Here is a 16821-nt window from a genome sequence, read left to right as displayed (position 1 = left end):
GCACTAAAAAGCTCGATCATGGTTGCGGTTCTGGCTTTTCTCCCTTTTATGCTATGCAAATTCTTCTCTTCACTTTCCTGCTCAGTGCTCCATGATTTTCTGTGCTGGATGATGTGGGTTTTGTGTACTGATGTACTTATTTCATCTTAGCTTCTGTTCTGTGACCCTCTAGCTGGTAATGCCTACCCATTTCCAGATGTGAATACTTTTGCCACGGTTAATTTCAAGCTGCCAGTGTGGTACCACTCACCTTGGATCTGGGAAGAGATGCATTTGGCTTGTGAGCTGCCAGGGCCCATCAGGATGTATCCTGTCATCAATTGGTGTTTCCCTTAAGTATAGTAGCTTAATTCTAACATCAGGATAGAGACTTCCCCCCTTGTGTCTCCACATGCAGTTTATATAGTGGTTTTGCCCTTTCTGACTTAATCTCCTCGTGTTTCCTCCCAGTGTGTGTTACCTGCTTTGTCTGTGATTAGAAGAAACCAGTTTTGCCTTCTGATGTTAGACTTCATTAAAATAGGAAATTTTATTATGGATTTGTGGACAAGAAAGAAAGCCTAAAGGGCTTTCTGTAAGTAGCCATTAAGTACCCTACTCTCCACCCCAAGCACGGCTCACAAGTGTTTATCAATAATTTCATTTTTGTTGTCTTGTGACATGCACTCCCAATCATTTGAGTTGCTAGGTTTTTTTTTTTTGTTGTTGTTTGTTTTTTAGATGTCATATTGTTTTACTTTTTTTTTTTTTTGGTTTTTCAAGACAGGGTTTCTCTGTGTAGCTTTGCGCCTTTTCCTGGAACTCACTTGGTAGTTCAGGCTGGCCTCGAACTCACAGACACATCTCTCTTTCATTTCACCCAGTGAGCATCTTCATACCGTGAGTTTTCTGAGCATAGAAATCTTTAGTTTTATATTTCATGTGCCCAAGTCCCTAACAAGTACTTGAAACCAGTCTTTGTTGAATTAAGAGTGAGAAATAGACATGCCTAATTTTCAGTTTTTTAACAATGAGGGTCAATGTCTCAAAGTTAAATTAAGGTGAGGATTGAGCCTTTGTTACTGCATAAATAAGTAAAATGTGGGTGGAGTCTCAGAGGAGGGCGTGGGATGCTAGTCAAGAGTGTGGACAATACCCAGGGGTGCTAGTCAAGAGTGTGGACAACACCCAGGGGTGCTAGTCAAGAGTGTGGACAACACCCAGGGGTGCTAGTCAAGAGTGTAGACAACACCCAGGGGTGCTAGTCAAGAGCAGTATTAGTAGCACAGAAGAAAGGAGATTAGTGGCCAAAAAGAGTGAGAAGACAGAGCCTAAGCCATGGGACATGGAAGGTGGGACGTTAGCTAGAAGACATTCCAGGCACACTTGGGAGTGTGCACCCAGACGGATTTTGCTGGTGACTTTGAGGGGGCAGTTTATTAAGGTACTTTCAGCCAACCTTTTACTTCAGAACAGTTGGGGAGATACGTTAGGTAGGATGTCATAGGAAGTAAAATGGGTGATAGTTCTCAAGAGCAGAGTTCTGGAAGATGTAATAACTAGTCTTTACTAAGAAAACGGCTGTTGCCCTTCTGAGTGGCACCTCCCTCCTGAGTGCGGGGGTTACAAGTGTGAGCCACTATGCCTGGCTTCAGAAAATAGCGTTAAAAACCAATTTTAAAAATTACACAAGTGGCCGGGCGATGGTGGCGCACGCGTTTAATCCCAGCACTCGGGAGGCAGAGCCAGGTGGATCTCTGTGAGTTCGAGGCCAGCCTGGACTACCAAGTGAGTCCCAGGAAAGGCGCAAAGCTACACAGAGAAACCCTGTCTCGAAAAACCAAAAAAAAAAAAAAAAATTACACAAGTGGCATTTGTGCCTTAAAAAAAATCACATGGGCCAGTGAGATGCTCGGTGGGTAAAGACACTTCCACCACGCCTGAAGACCTGCTGTGTTCAGTCCCTGGGTCTCACATGGCAGAAGGAAAGGACCAGCTTCAACATGTTGTCCTCTGACGTCACACACACTGTGGCGTGTACACAATCACAATACACAATACATAAGTGTAATTTTAAAAATTCACATTGACAATAAAGAAAGTCTGTGCCTTTTCACCTAACCCTTGACCTTTCATTTTGAGGAAAGATGTTACCTTCAAGAGTCTACTGGAGCCGGGCCGTGGTGGCGCACGCCTTTAATTCCAGCACTCGGGAGGCAGAGGCAGGCGGATCTCTGTGAGTTCGAGGCCAGCCTGGGCTACAGAGTGAGATCCAGGAAAGGCGCAAAGCTACACAGAGAAACCCTGCCTCAAAAAAAACAAAAAACAAAAAACAAAAAAAAAAAAAAAAAAAAAAGAGTCTACTGGAAGCAGTTGAAATACGTCTCTATATACATAGTTTTATAAATATTGCTCATTTATACTATTCTGTTAACTGGTCTTTTCATTGAACACATCTATTATTAATTTATAAATTTGTTCTATATTTTTTAAAAAATATAAACAATGCTCAACTACATGAATATATATTATTTGTCTGTTCAACTATATAAAACTCTTCATTTCTGACAGAATGTATTAACTTTTTAAAAACAGTATATGAATTTGTGTTATGGTGCACAAGGTTTCTACAGAATAATATATGTAGATTTGTTTCTATTTACTTGTATAATTTTCATGAGCTGTGCATACAGATAAAACTATTGGTATAGAAAAACTTCAAAGGTCATCTCAGACATGGTTCTTTAATCCTCTCAGTAAAATCTGCCCTGTGGGAGGAACAGCCCTATTTGGTGTGATTATTTACTCACTGTTACTAGAAGTAGCCTTATCAGTTAATGTGCTTTCAGCTACAAGGGATGGAAAGTCTGAAAATGGCTTAGGCATCTTCCTACTCCATGTACAGGAAGTCCTTAGGGAGACAGCGATGGCTCTGATTTAGCAGCTCAAATTTCTTAAACCATTTAGCTTTTCCTCAGCATTCCCAGAGCCTTATGCTTGTCCCAGTTTCATAACTTCACATACCTGTGGACAAAAGAAGGCAGATCAACAGTACTGGGGACCAGGTCTTGTCCTAGAATAGAAAGCCCTATGGTGGGTCTCTCCTTACCTTCCCATTGGTTGGAACCATGTCCCATGCCCAGCCTTCTCTGTAGGCAGTCTGGGGAAGTGCAGCTCTAGTCTATCCAGGCTGTCATGGCAGACAGGTATTTATTTTGATAAGATGTGAGGGGATTGAGGGGATTGAGAGGGTTGCTGGGAGAACTGGCTAGAGTGGCCAGTTTTGCTTTTAGGTAGAGCTAGAACTCATCTCCTGATATCCACCTTAGGTCATAGTGAAGCTCTGTAAGGCATCCTTAAAGAGGAAGACTGGGGTACAGTTCAGTGCAGGGCTGCTGCCCAGAGTATGTCTCATCCCCATTACGGACCAACAAGTAAGCCATCAAGCCAAGAAAAGCCCAAACATGACTGCTAATGGGGGAAGTACAAGCGTGACCACAGGATAACATCTTGGCCACTAATGGGACCTCTCTATGACGGTGGCCCATTGAGATTGTTCCAGCTCGTGCTGTCATGGAATTGCATTTGTCTGAATTCACCAGGTTGTTAGCACAACAACAGACTCAACTAAGCTGCATCTTGTACAAATCCCTGTAGAGAGCTTTAATACCTCCACCCTTGCCCTGCTCCCATGCTCGCATGCCTGGTCCTCATGTCCTGTCATGGTGGTGGAAAGTTCAGGTCCTTGTTTCCTGTGGCTCAGATTCTTTCCTAGTGTTTGTGTTGGACCGTGGGCAGCAGCCACACTGGGTTTTAAGCTACTTTATATCAATAGATCAGAATCTATAATTGTTCCCTCATTTATCATTTCTTCTTTCATTGTACCACTTTGGATGCCTGAAACAATAAGTTGGTAGAAACATGTCATAACTTCTCCCATTATTACAACTGATTAAAGTAATTATAATAGATTGGAGTAAACCTCAGAGGTTCAAGAGAGAAATATCAGGAGTAAGAAATTTGTAAAAAACATCATTCAGAGAAAGAAAGGCTACTGGTCCCCTCTATCAGCCTCATCACAGGGTGTATTCCATGGAAAGATGGAATCTGTTAATGCTCAAGAAATGGGAAAACAAGAGAGACATACAAATACTTCAACAGATGGCTGGCTATCCACCTGCCAATCTTACCCTTTTCCCTGTGTGTTGTGTGGATCTAGCCCCTGTCATATGAATGGCTATCGTTTTATAGTCTGAGAAAGTCCCTGTTTGTTTTAAGAGCTTACAGGCACTTCATAAATAGTCCCCAATTTGTTCACTGGTAAGACAGCAAACTACTTAAATCTGATTTCCTTGCTAAGCCACACCGGATACTGTTTGATCCTAAACTATTTGAATCCTTGTGTTTCCAGTTCCCTGCTGTATAAACTGTGTCCCAGAGCCCAAAGCACATACTCTTCTGTGTAGAGACCTTTGTTCTCTTGCTTTGATGCTCTGCATCATCATCCTTTCCTCCAAGATGGTACCTAGTTCATCATGGAAGAGACTTGTGTTTTATCCCATTTTGAGTGCTCAAAGGCAAGTTGTAGTCTTTGGTTAAAGTCCATAGCATACCTATTAATAAAGGCAGTGGTGACTTGCTCTATTAGTTCCTACCTTGAGAATGTGGCAGGGATGACCTTAGGCTCTGGATGGTGGGTGGTGGGCTTGGATCCATTATGAAGATGGTTGGTCATGGAGATGGCCACTCCCTTGATGGTGAGATACATGTTGCTCTATAAAAAACGATAAATGAAGGGGAGAAAGCTTAATCCTTGGATCAGAGAAAGCCCATCACTGTAGATGAACAGTCTTGTTAAATAAGAAACACAGAGCCAATGCAGAGAGGAAAGCCCAAGAGATCAGAGCTAAAATCCTTACCCTTCACTGCTGCTGTTGTCCTCTTCAGCAAGAGCCCTACTTCCTGTCTGTCTTTTTTTATAGACTTTCTATTCTGCCTTCTCATTGGTTGTAAACTCAACCACATGACCTCCTCATCACTGCCTGTCTGTACAGACCTCCAGGTCTTCTATGGTTGGTATTGAGATTAAAGGTGTGTGTCTCCATGCTGGCTGTATCCTTGAACACACAGAGATCCACCTAGCTCTGCCTCCTGAGTGCTGGGATTAAAGTCGTGCACCACCACTGCCCAGTTTCTGCTATGGCTTGCTGTTAGCTCTGACCCCCAGTCAACTTTATTTATTAACATGCAAATAAAATCACATTTCAGTACAATTAAAATATCACCATACATCACAGTTTCCTTCTTTATGTTTCAGAGGTTCACATGGACCCCCTCCGAACATGGTGTCCTGTTGCAGACTGCCAGACAGTGTGCCATATTGCAGCAGGAGACCCAGGGAAGCCTGTGATGGTGGAATGCACTTCTTGCCACCTGAAATTCTGCTCATGTTGCAAGGATCCTTGGCATGGGGAGGCTTCCTGTAGAGAGCAGCCAATTGTGCCAGAGCATGGGTAAGGGGTGAAGTGTCTTTGGGATTATTTCTAGTGTTCTTTTCAAACACTGCATCAGAGGCTTTGGGAAGGAGTTAGATATTCACTGTAGAAATACCCTGAGAAGAATTAGTAAGGTGGTAACAGACACTAACGAGAACAGTATGTCTAAAGAGGATTCTAGCTTTTATCCTAGGGGACCTTCCAGATATGTTAAGTTTGTTTGCGTTCACTCCCTTTGGGTAGAGAGACTCATCGCTCTAGTTTTCAGTAGAAAGTCAGGGCTTGTACATAGCTATTCCCTAAAAAAACATGTTTACCCTTCACCGCTGTAGCCCATTCTTCCTGTTTACAAAATAAGAGAGATATGATCATACCTGATTAAATGGCCAGCTCATGGGGTATTGCCAAACCTACAGAACATGCAGACAGATAGACTGTCTTCCTACGTGCTGAAAAATACGGGAAGAGAGATTCCTTCCTAACACTTTATGTTATGAAAAGGTGGTGCCAGGCCTGAGATTTTATGTCGAGAAGTAATTCAACCATAGGGTGCCATTTTGTATGGAGGGTTTTTAATGGCAGCAGCCTGGAGCAGAGTGAGAGACCTTTGTGTTAGATCCCATGCTTCGCTTGAGGCTATGGCTGTTCTGCTCCAGCAAGAACAAAACACCAGTGTTCCCAGCCAGTTGGCTTACTCACCCAGTGCCCTCAGACTGCAGAACCAGTCTTCAGGAACAGTCACGCTGCCTGGCTGTGGTGCGGTGCTTCGATATCAGACCCAGCACAGAGGGAAGAGAACTCTGATACACACGCGGCTATGTGCCATCCCCGTCAGATTTAAAGCAATGCTTTCATAGTAGTTAGTCCCCCAGGTAAGTTTAAAGGGCTCAGAGGAGAGGGATGATTTGAGTTCTGACACTGTTCATGTCATCCGGGCGGCCTCATATAAGGCACTAAGCCTCTTTTGAGTCTGTATCCCTGTTGGGAAAAGGGGGCATTAAAGTTTTTATTACATTAACTCATGTGTGTGTGTGTGTTTGTAGTACACATGTGTGGACCTGTGCTGTCATGTGTGGAGGTCAAAGGACATGTTGTGAGAGTTTTTTTTTTTTTGGTTTTGGTTTTGGTTTTTCCTTTTACCACGTGGGTCCCAGGGATTGAACTCAGGTCATCAGTACCTTTCCCTGCTGAGCTATCTCAACAGCCCAAAGAAGAATATATTAAAATGGAAATACTGTCTCTACTATATCAGGTTATTTCCAGCACCACATCTGACCAGAGGTTGGACAACCTTTTGTAAACTGTGATGTCCCTGTGTGCTGGGTGGTGATTTTGATACCCAGTCAGTGGAGTGTAATGGAGTGTTCTGACTTCCTCCTAACACAACCTGAACCGCTTAGTCCTGAGTCCCTTTCTGCTGAGGTCACACACTGGCCTATTCATCAGCTCGGAGGAGGTCTTTTTGGTAACAGTTGGCATCTCGTTGAGTTTCGCTGGCTGAAGCCCTCCTTCCCCTTATTTAACGAGCAGGTCGTTACATAGACTGATCCCGTTTGGATCCCGAGTTAGATTCTCACAGTCTGACTCCCTCCACATACTTCTTATTCAGAAAATGTGTGATCTAGGAAGGAAGTATTAATTTGGCAAAGCAATAAAGCCAACCAGCTGTGGAAAGTGTAATTATATAATTCATTAGGAGCCAAAATAAATAATTTTTTTTCTTATTGAGCTATCTGAACAACTAATAATCCATGTCTCCCATTTTCCCTCCCACCCGTCTCCTTGGAAGTGAGTTAAACACAGCAAACAGGACTTATTAACCATCCACTTCAGACCGCTGACTGAACATGGCTTGTCGGTTTTGTTCTAGGACCCTCTTTGGGACGGATGCAGACGCCCCCATTAAGCAGTGCCCGGTTTGCCGGGTTTACATTGAGCGCAACGAAGGCTGCGCTCAGATGATGTGTAAGAACTGCAGACACACATTCTGTTGGTACTGCCTGGAGAACCTGGACGTAAGTCCTCCTCGGAAGAGGCCCAGCCTTTGCCCTGTGCTGTGTCTGTGCCGCGGTCGGGGCCCTGCGGTCCTTCCCTCTCTCTCACTATCCTGCAAAAGGAATTGGGTTTTCTTAGTGAGGTTTCCTAAGCCTGATACCTTACATCTGTCCTCCTCTACTTCCCGTCTTCCTTCTTCCCTCCTCCTTCCTTTTCCCGCCCACTTCCTCTTTCCCTTCGGCTTCATCTGTTCCATGGTGCCGGGCACTGGACCCAGACATTGTGCATGCCAGGCGAGCACTGTCCCCCTGAGTCCCAACCCCATTGCCCTTTCAGACACTGTGAAACCTCTTCGTGTTGCCCGACATGTGCTGCTTCAGCTTTCAAGACATTCTTTTGTTTAAGGGCATTTTGTGCCTTGGAGGAAATTACCTCTATCATGTAAATACCTGTGAGTGTGTTTGTTTTATATTGCTGTTGTAACAAATGATCACAAACTTTGTGCCTTAAAACAGCACAGAATTATTTTCTACGTCTGTACACTAAAGTGTAATGTGTATCTCACTGGAATTAGGATATTGACAAGGCTGCGCTGCTGTCTGGAGTCTCTAGATGAGAATCCAGGTCTTTGCCTTTCTATCTTCCAGAGATAGGGTTGCTTGCATTGCTAGACTTGTGATCCCGTTTCCCTGTCTCCAAAGGCAGTAACATCCCGTCTCTCTGACCGCTTTCATGGTTCTCATTGCCACTGACCACAGCCAGAAAGGATTTCCTCCCTATAAAGACCCATGAAATGAGATTGGACACATTTGTATCACAAAGGATAATCTCCCCCAGGTCACGAAACTTCACAGTTATACATGCAGACAAGTCACGGAGACTCAGCGATGAGCATCTTTGAGGGCATTCTGTGTACTGCAATCAGAAAAACCGCTGTCTCCTGCCCCAGTGCCTTGTGTGTCTGTGTGACATGGAGTACTGCTGCCTTGTGTGTCTGTGTGACATGGAGTACTCCTGCCTTGACACTAGATTCTGGGACTCGTCTGATCATTGTTCTCCCTCACTACCCAATAGTGTGTCTTCTCAAAGTCAGCTAGCATTTTCATTCAGTCCTGTGCCAAGGTGCAGTGACCTCAGCTGTGGGAAGGGTGGCTGAGAAGGGCAGACTTCAATCCCAATCTTTTAAAGTTTGAGGTGGTGCAAACTGTTTAGGCTACTCCTGTCAGGGTGATTTGAAGTTATAATGTATGTCCATGTTGGTGTCCGACCTCAGTCATGCATGTCTTAAGGTTGCTATTGCTGTAATGAAACACTATGACCAAAGAAACTTAGGGAGGAAAGGGTTATTTGCCTTACACTTCCACATCACAGTTCATTATCAAAGGAAGTCAGGACAGGAACTCAAGCAGGGCAGGGACCTGGAGGTAAGAGCTGATGCAGAAGCCACGGAGAGGTGCTGCTTACTGATTTGTTCCTCATGGCTTGTTCCACCTGCTTTCATACAGAACCCAGGACCACCATCCCAAGAGAGGAACCATGCACAGGGGGCTGGGCTTTCCCCCATCAATCACTAATTAAGAAAATGCCCCATAGGCTTGCCTATAGCTGGATCTTATGGAGGCCTTTTCTCAGTTGGGACTCCCTCCTCTGATGACTAGTAGCAAGTGACATGAAACAGTACACACTACACAGACGTCTTTTCGTCAGTTCTTGGTTTTGCTGTACAGTTGGGTCTCATCCAACTAGCAGTTTGTTTGGTGCTATAGTCTGCAAGGCAGTGCCAGGAAAGAAGGTGTCATTAATGGATGCCTGCTGGCACTTCAACTGAAAACTAGGTAAGCTGTTGAGGACACCGTGAGGAAGCATCTCTGTTAGCTTGGTCTTTCTTAAGGAAGTGCATTAGATTGAAGAGTTGAAGGTGGATGTTGTAGATGAAAGACTGTAAACAGCTCACACATGGTTTCCACTCTGAATAACTTTGCTGCAACATTGTCTTTTAGATGGCAAGTGTGTGTGGTGTTACACAATTTACACATTAAAAAGAGATCCTAGGGTTTTCTCCATAATCTGGGTTTCTCTCCACAAGGCAGCTGAGTCCAGGCAGTTCTCTTTAGGAGACAAGAATGTAAGGGACTCCATGTGTGCACCAGATCTCCATCCTTTGGCTGGAGTAAGTCTGGGGGATGGCGTTGTGGAGAACACTCTGTTCAGACACTTGTGTTGTGTGGGCCCCCGAGATGAAACAGGACAGATGTTAAATGTCTGAACACATGGACTTCAGATGCTAAAGCATGCTTTTCTGTCACTGTGCCTTAGGATCTTGCTTTCTCTGATTTAGATGAGGGCATTGGCTTGTGATGAAGATGCTTTTCTGCAGGGCAGTATTCTATGCCACACAGTGTTGATGTGTTTGTGGGAAAATTGAGAACCTGGGACAAAGGAGGATTTTCTAAAGCCCAAGCCTGAGACTGTGTGTGCTGGGCTTTGCATTTGCTCCCGCCTTCGTCTCCATCCCTGGCACGTCAGAGGCTGAGATGGAGCCTCCCAGACCTGTCTCCTTGAGTCCTCTTTCCTCTTCCATGTGACCTCAGCTGCTATTCTCCTCCTTTACCATTCTATTCTGTCCGCTGTGTCCATTTAGAGATGAGCCAGTCTCCTCGAGCTGACTGTCTATTCTCTTTATTCAGAAGCCAAGCTTCTAGAGAGCCCAGCCAGCTCTTGCTGCTGACATCGCCCTCCTCCAGTCAGCACAAGCCATGCAAGTAGCCACGTGGCCATACCCTGACTGTACTCTTTCCAAGGTTTTGCATCATTTCTTCCTGGGAAAACCCGACATCCTCAGCTTTCCCAGGTTCTCGGCTGCATTTGGTATCTTGGCCACTTGCCCTCTCTTCTGACCTCGCTTCTCTAGCTGTACCTCAGTTTCCTTTCCAGACCCCTCACCTATTCCTGAGTGCCGTCTCTGAACAAATGTACTTCTCAGTCCACTTCTCCTCTAGATAATCTCATTGAGTTCTGTGATTCTTTTTTTCATTTTATGTATAACTTTGGAAGTGCCTCTAATATCCAAGTCTCTCCTTCAAAGACCAGGTATAAGTAATGAGCTGCCTTTGGATGTATTGCTTGGATGTCAAGTTCAGCATGTCCAAACTGTAGTCTTTACCCACCCTCCCAGATCCATCTTTGAGTTATTTCTCTTGGCAAAACCAGTCTTCTTTCTGTTCCGTAGCTTTCCCCTCATTCAAGGCCCTGTGTCCCTGCTTCCTCATTTGCTTCATTACTTTCTTAGTGTCTCGTGATTGGCTTCCGCTTCCCTATCATTCCCTCAGCTGATGGTATGCTCCTGACTTATGGTTCTCACATTCTGTGGTGTACACCTCTGCTAGAGCTCGCTGTCGGTTACCTGTCTGAGATGGCTGATCAGGTCATTCCTTTTTCTGTTGTCTCAACCAAGAGTTCATTGTGATTTATTTCCTTGGTGATTTGCAGAACTATAAGCCATGCTGAAGATGGGGGTGGGGTAATTCATAGGTTAGGTGACCCCTGCACTTTATATCCACCTCTCAACTCCACATCGTGTGCTTACTGAAACTCTTCTCTTTGTTTTCTAGAATGACATATTCCTTAGGCATTATGACAAAGGACCATGCAGGAATAAGCTTGGCCACTCGAGAGCATCGGTAATGTGGAACCGAACACAGGTACCCTCCTCCTTAAGGAAACATGAGATGCCTTGGACTTAGGGTTGCTTCCTTGCTTTCCCATGCCCTCTTGGGAGGTTCTGGTACAAGGAGAAAGAGAACAATGGAGCAGCTGCCTGAGGTTAATTCAAGAACACAATTATTGAGGGACAGAGGCACCAGAGGGCTGAGCAGTAGAGTGACCAGCCAAGTGAATACCCATGTTCTTTGCTCTTGCAAAACATGGGAGGAGTTTCCTGCAAGCAGTTAGAGCCCATCAGCCATCAGAGGAGAGTTCTGCAATACCGTGGGCTCCTTCTGGGCTTCAGTTCCCTCTGTACACGCCATTGTGTATTTATGTGGCAGGTTCAAAGGGAGCTGTGGTTTGTTTTTAATACTGTTTTGTATTTATCAAAGGCTATGCTCCCTTTGAGGAAATCAATGTTCATATCCTAACAATCATCATAATGTTCTATGAGACTGTTGGGGAAGCCCTGATAGAGAACAGGCCAACACCCACGGTTCAGGGTTGGGAGTTAACAGTTAAGCTTGAGTTAGGCTTCTGTTGGTTCTCACCCTCAATTTAGTCCCATGTAGCTTTGTAGTTTGTGTCCGGTTGAGAACATCGCTAAAATGTGCCCAAGACGGTATCCTAGTCATTCATCTAGTAGATTATTATAGACTAGGTGTCTGGAACAGCAAAGATTGCCTCTTCCTGGTTCTGGATGCTGGAAGTCTGAGGTTCAGGTATCAACATGGGCAGGTTCTGCTGAGGATGTTAGCTGCTTGTCTCAGGACTTGAAGGAGCGAGAGTTGGGTTAAGCTCATGGCTTGAAGGGAGACCGTCCATCATGGTGGGGAGGACATGGCAGAGTTCACAGGGGTGAGAACTTGAGGCTGGGACTCCTCATATCTCAGCATGCTATGAACAGGGGCCAGGGGGAGGGGGATATTAACATTCATCAGGTTTTCTTCTTTTTTACTTTTTGTTATTCAATCCAATGCCCAGCCCATGGGATGGCAGCACACATATTCCCTTCTCAGTTGATCCTGTCTGGAAATGTCCACATAAACACATCCAGAGGTGTGTCTCTTGGATGACTCTAAATCTAGACACATTGGCAATGAGGCATTACACTCACTGTGCTCTTCCTGGCTCACAGATGATAGTTTTCTTGCTGTGCTCACCTATGGTAGAAAGCTGAGAATGGAGGCAAGCTCCTGAGCTCCCTAGTATCACTAAGACTCCAGAGTCTCAGCTAGAGCTCCCCTCTCCAAATGCCATCACACTGAGTAGTAGGGTTTCAACATAGGGATTTGGAAGGGGGACACAAGCATTCACACCATAAAGGCTGTTACACTTGGGGACATGTACACATCTAAGATGATGTAACTGCTAAACTAGGGTTTTCTCTTCCATTTACAGGTGGTAGGGATACTTGTGGGATTAGGCGTCATCGCCCTGGTGACTTCACCCCTCCTCCTCCTGGCCTCTCCATGTATAATCTGCTGTGTCTGCAAGTCCTGCCGAGGCAAGAAGAAAAAGCACGATCCATCCACAACTTAAAGTTACCTGCACAGACATCTGGGTTTCACGAGACAGTGCAGCGATAAAGCCCCACTTAGCGACCTTGCCTCCTTCTCCTTGCCAAACTTTGGAAGTGCCTCTGTGTCCAGACTCTGAACTTGCCTGATAGCATTCAGTGTGGGAAAAGGCCAAGTCCTGGGTGCGAGTGTTCCTGTGTATCGAGAAGCAGCTCACAACCCAGGCTGTGTCTGTGGAGCACTCTAGGAGCTTTGCTGTTGCCCGGGAGACTCTTAACACATCGCCATCTTGCCATCCAAAGGATCCCACCAGGCTTCTCCTCTTCCATTCAAACCTAATGAGCCTGGGTGAACATTCAGAGTACTAATGGCATTGCCGTGCTTGGCGGCTTTGCAAACTGACAGAAGTCTGTGTTGATTCCACTGCCACGGGACACATGGCAGAAACCCAGAGTCAGAGGGGAAGGATAAGACTGCATAATAATTAATTCTATGCGCAATAGAACTGGCCACTTATCTCAGGAGTCGATGCCCTGACTGGCATGCCTGTGCCGGCTGCTGTGAGCACATCCTCGGTGTTCCCACAGTGACTTGGCAGAAACATAATCGCTCTCTCCCTGTGTGATCTCATCTTCAGGCAGGAGAAACTGCTCTTCGGAGGGAGTTGTCCCTTCCCAGGAAAAGGTTGTAACATGTAAAACAACATGGCCTAATTTAGTGTCTGTTGTTTGGCAGATACTATTCTTCTTAGGTAACAGTTCACCGCTCACAGCCTGCAGCTGTGGCCTATAAAAGTGTTTTATATGGGCTGTGAGTGGGAAAGCTTCAAAGCCTTTGTTGTAGGCAGCAGGGTCCTTTCTTGGGCTCTGTGGTCATATTCCCAACAGATTAGGAGTTGGACCAGAAAGTGCACATCAGCAGTACACATTATAGTCCATCCATCGAATCATCGAGCTATTGATCCATCCATCCATATAGAATCCATGTGACTGCCCCTAAGCATGCATGGAGGTGTCCAACAGATGACACAAAGTAAGATTAGCTAAAATACCTTGTTCCTTTCTATGACTAAATGATTTATCTGTCTACATAAACAGTTTTTTTTTTTTTTTGCTTAGTACACATGTGAATTTTTACAGTTAAGTTCATAACTTACCCAGGAGGGTAGACTTAAAAACAAATCTTTTAAAACAATGCCTAGTGCAATTTTATGTTGTCTGTAAAGTGATAATCAGGTTATTTACATACTTTCAGACACAATTTAGAGCAGCTCTTTGCTCAGCCTAATTTAGTATCGTTCTCCTGGGAGCTGTTCAGACAATCTGAGTGCTTTCTGTGTCCTCAAGAAACTGATAAAATGACAAGAAGAAATCAAGTGGAAGTATGTCATGTGTCTTCAGTAGTTTGGATCTGTGTCATCTCAGTGTGACTCATCCTGACCATCATACCATCAGTCACAAGTAGATTTTGAAAAGACGAACATGTTTTCTCCAGGGAGAGGATTATACAGTTGCCATTAGCAATGCAGCCCGGTGCTTCTTAAGACCAGTGTGTGTTCCGTGTTAACGGAGACTTCTGAAGGCAGGGAGATTATTCAGGGCCTATTCCTTTTTCCACGGTAACGTGGTTACTAGATTGTTAAACTGCTGCTATCCTGGATCTATTATCAAAGATTGATGCCTTGCCTCTGCAGTGGAATGTATCCTAAGTGGGGATGTATATATTCAAGGACCTTTAATTCACACACATGTATTAATATCTAATATATGTATAGTACATTCATTGGCTGTCTACTTTTTTATTCACCAGTTTGTGTAAAACATAGAACTCGGGAAAACTTCTGAATGGCAAGCAGCCCAAATCATTTTAATCATTTATTATTATATGTCTTCATATAAATTGACTCTGTTTTCCATTGAATGTCTAAGCCTTTCAGAAAGAACAAACAACAACAACAACAACAACAGAACCCTCTCTTCTGAAAGGATATTTCATATTAGTCCAAACATAAATGTACATCTCTCTGAGTGGTTAGCTTGCACAAACATAGTCAGCTGCGGCTTTTGTTATAGCTCAGGGGATTACAGGAACTCAACTGCCTGAAATTGGATTTTTGTAGCAAGAATGTCAGCAGCGACAACACTAGCCACCATTAGCAAATTCTCCGAGCTTGCTCTGTTCTAACTGGGGCAGATTTCATGTAACCTGAAATGCTGTTATCTCAGAAATAAGAGCTGGTGGATTTGGAGGGGAGGTGGAAAAGAATGTCTGTGCTATTTCCCTGGCAAAATTGAGGGAAAATGCCTTCCAGAGATTTTATATAAAAGCACTAGTTTTGATTTTATTTTTGTTTTATTTTTTTTGGCTGGGAGGGCGGTTGTTTGTCAAACTGATTTTACCTCGCTGGATATTTTTTTCACTGGTGCCAAGTGCCTGAATATGGTATCTTCTTCCTTATGTGACAAAACGTGTATGAGAGTGTGTCTGAGTCTACTCAAGAATTTGGTAACTAGAACCCAAGTGTGTGTATCTGTGACTCATCCCTGGGCACAAGGCCTGCCTAACTCTTTTGTTTCCAAAGAAACAAGGTGGTAACTGTGATCGGGGAGGCTGGTTTTTCACTCTGAGTGGTTGGCCTCTGGAGAGTTAACTTCCTTTGCCCTCAGCTTCCACCTCGTTTAGGAAGATTCTTACAAAAAGTGTTTGGCTGTGGCAAAAGTTTTCTAGTCCATTTGAAATAGATTTAGAAGCCCACTAGGTCTGCACTTTCCAGAAATCTTGCCGGACACAATGGTGTGTCATCCAGACCCTGCCACCTCTGGGGGTTCCCCTGTTGAAGTACATTAGAGAAGAGGGAGGCCGCGCGCGAGAGCAGGTGTCAGAGTCTTCGCCATCCTGTTTGTTCATGCCATGGGTATTTGCTCTGGATTTGAAATCTGTACTTTGAAAGTGGCCTTGGGAAAGCAAATAATTGTGTGTGAATTTTCTTGTCGTTTGCATCACAAAATAATTCTCTTTATTCAAGTGGAAAAATCCTCATTGATTTTTTTGGATGTACAAAACTGTTTCTTGGAAGCCAAATTTCCTCTTGAAAATTACTCAGTAACCAAGTATATGTTGCGTTCTCCTCCTGTGCCCAGAGCTCCTGCAGAACACATCTCTCTGTCCCTGAGTAGATGCCTTTTGGTATGTGAAACTGTGTACACATGTGTGGCTGTGAGAACCAGTTCAGAAATGCCTTAGATGAATGACATTGTGTAAAGCTATCTCAATTGATATCTACAGGCTATCACATCTCATGTTGCTGGTTCATGATCCAGGAAGTTTTGTCATGTGGTTACTTAAATTGCTGTTGGAGTATATATATTTTTTCAATTCTTTGGGAAGAAAATTGTTTTAATCTCTTTAGCCCCAATAAATGTGAGCAGGAAACCAAGCGCGTTAGGCTTTGTTCTACACAATGCTCAGTTTTATTTTCTAAGAACCACCTAAATCACTATGAAATCCCAGGCTCAGAATTTACAAAAACAACCAAAATTCATGTCTAGGTAATGGCTCTTGGTATTGTGTTTCTTGAAGAAACAGGAGAAGTGCAATGCTGTCACTCAACGCAGACTTCATCATGCTGTGTGGAGAAGTTCACATCAGCAGCACCCAGGTCGTCACCACCCAGAGAAGCCATCAGTAATGACACATCTTTAGCCATTTGAAACAACCACACCACACAGTCACTGCTTTGTGTCAAAGTAGAGTTCAGTAAAAATGACAATTAGACTAAATTCCAAGAGTAGTTCTAACCTTCCTAAAACCTCTTAGAAGGATGGGTTCCCTTGTTATGAATTTAAAGAAAGGAATTGTATGAGGGTACTAGCTTATGGTTATTTCCATTTGATTAGTATTCAGGGCAGGATTGCCCTAAGGCTGAGTGCCAAAAGCTGGTTGTAGACACACAGCGAGGCCTTGTGTCTCTGCAGGGCTGAAGACTCATTTTCTTGAACTGGTGTTGCCTGTTTGCTAAATGTTATATTCCCCTTGCAGTAATACCCTAACATTTGCAATCAACTGACTACTTAAAAAAATTCACTTTGTAATAATTCAGTTTGTGGGAAAAAGCAGTAAGATCATGT

At 44.2% G+C, this 16821-nt stretch overlaps 1 protein-coding gene across 2 annotated transcripts in view; it reads left to right on the top strand.

The window, feature by feature from the left end:
* The window catches only part of Rnf144b (ring finger protein 144B), a 153338-nt gene extending 137207 nt beyond the window's left edge, over nucleotides 1–16131 (top strand). For both annotated transcript variants that reach the window (XM_028867673.2, XM_028867672.2), the window contains exons 5-8: nucleotides 5297–5492; nucleotides 7345–7489; nucleotides 11081–11170; nucleotides 12576–16131. In XM_028867673.2, the coding sequence (XP_028723506.1) occupies nucleotides 5297–5492; nucleotides 7345–7489; nucleotides 11081–11170; nucleotides 12576–12716 (572 nt within the window). In that variant the 3' untranslated portion in view covers nucleotides 12717–16131. The remainder of the gene's footprint in view (nucleotides 1–5296; nucleotides 5493–7344; nucleotides 7490–11080; nucleotides 11171–12575) is intronic.
* Nucleotides 16132–16821: the final 690 nt, after the last annotated feature.

Source organism: Peromyscus leucopus, chromosome 5 (genome assembly GCF_004664715.2).
Source record: "Peromyscus leucopus breed LL Stock chromosome 5, UCI_PerLeu_2.1, whole genome shotgun sequence".
NCBI lineage: Eukaryota > Metazoa > Chordata > Mammalia > Rodentia > Cricetidae > Peromyscus > Peromyscus leucopus.
This window is presented reverse-complemented; position numbering and strand designations above follow the sequence as displayed.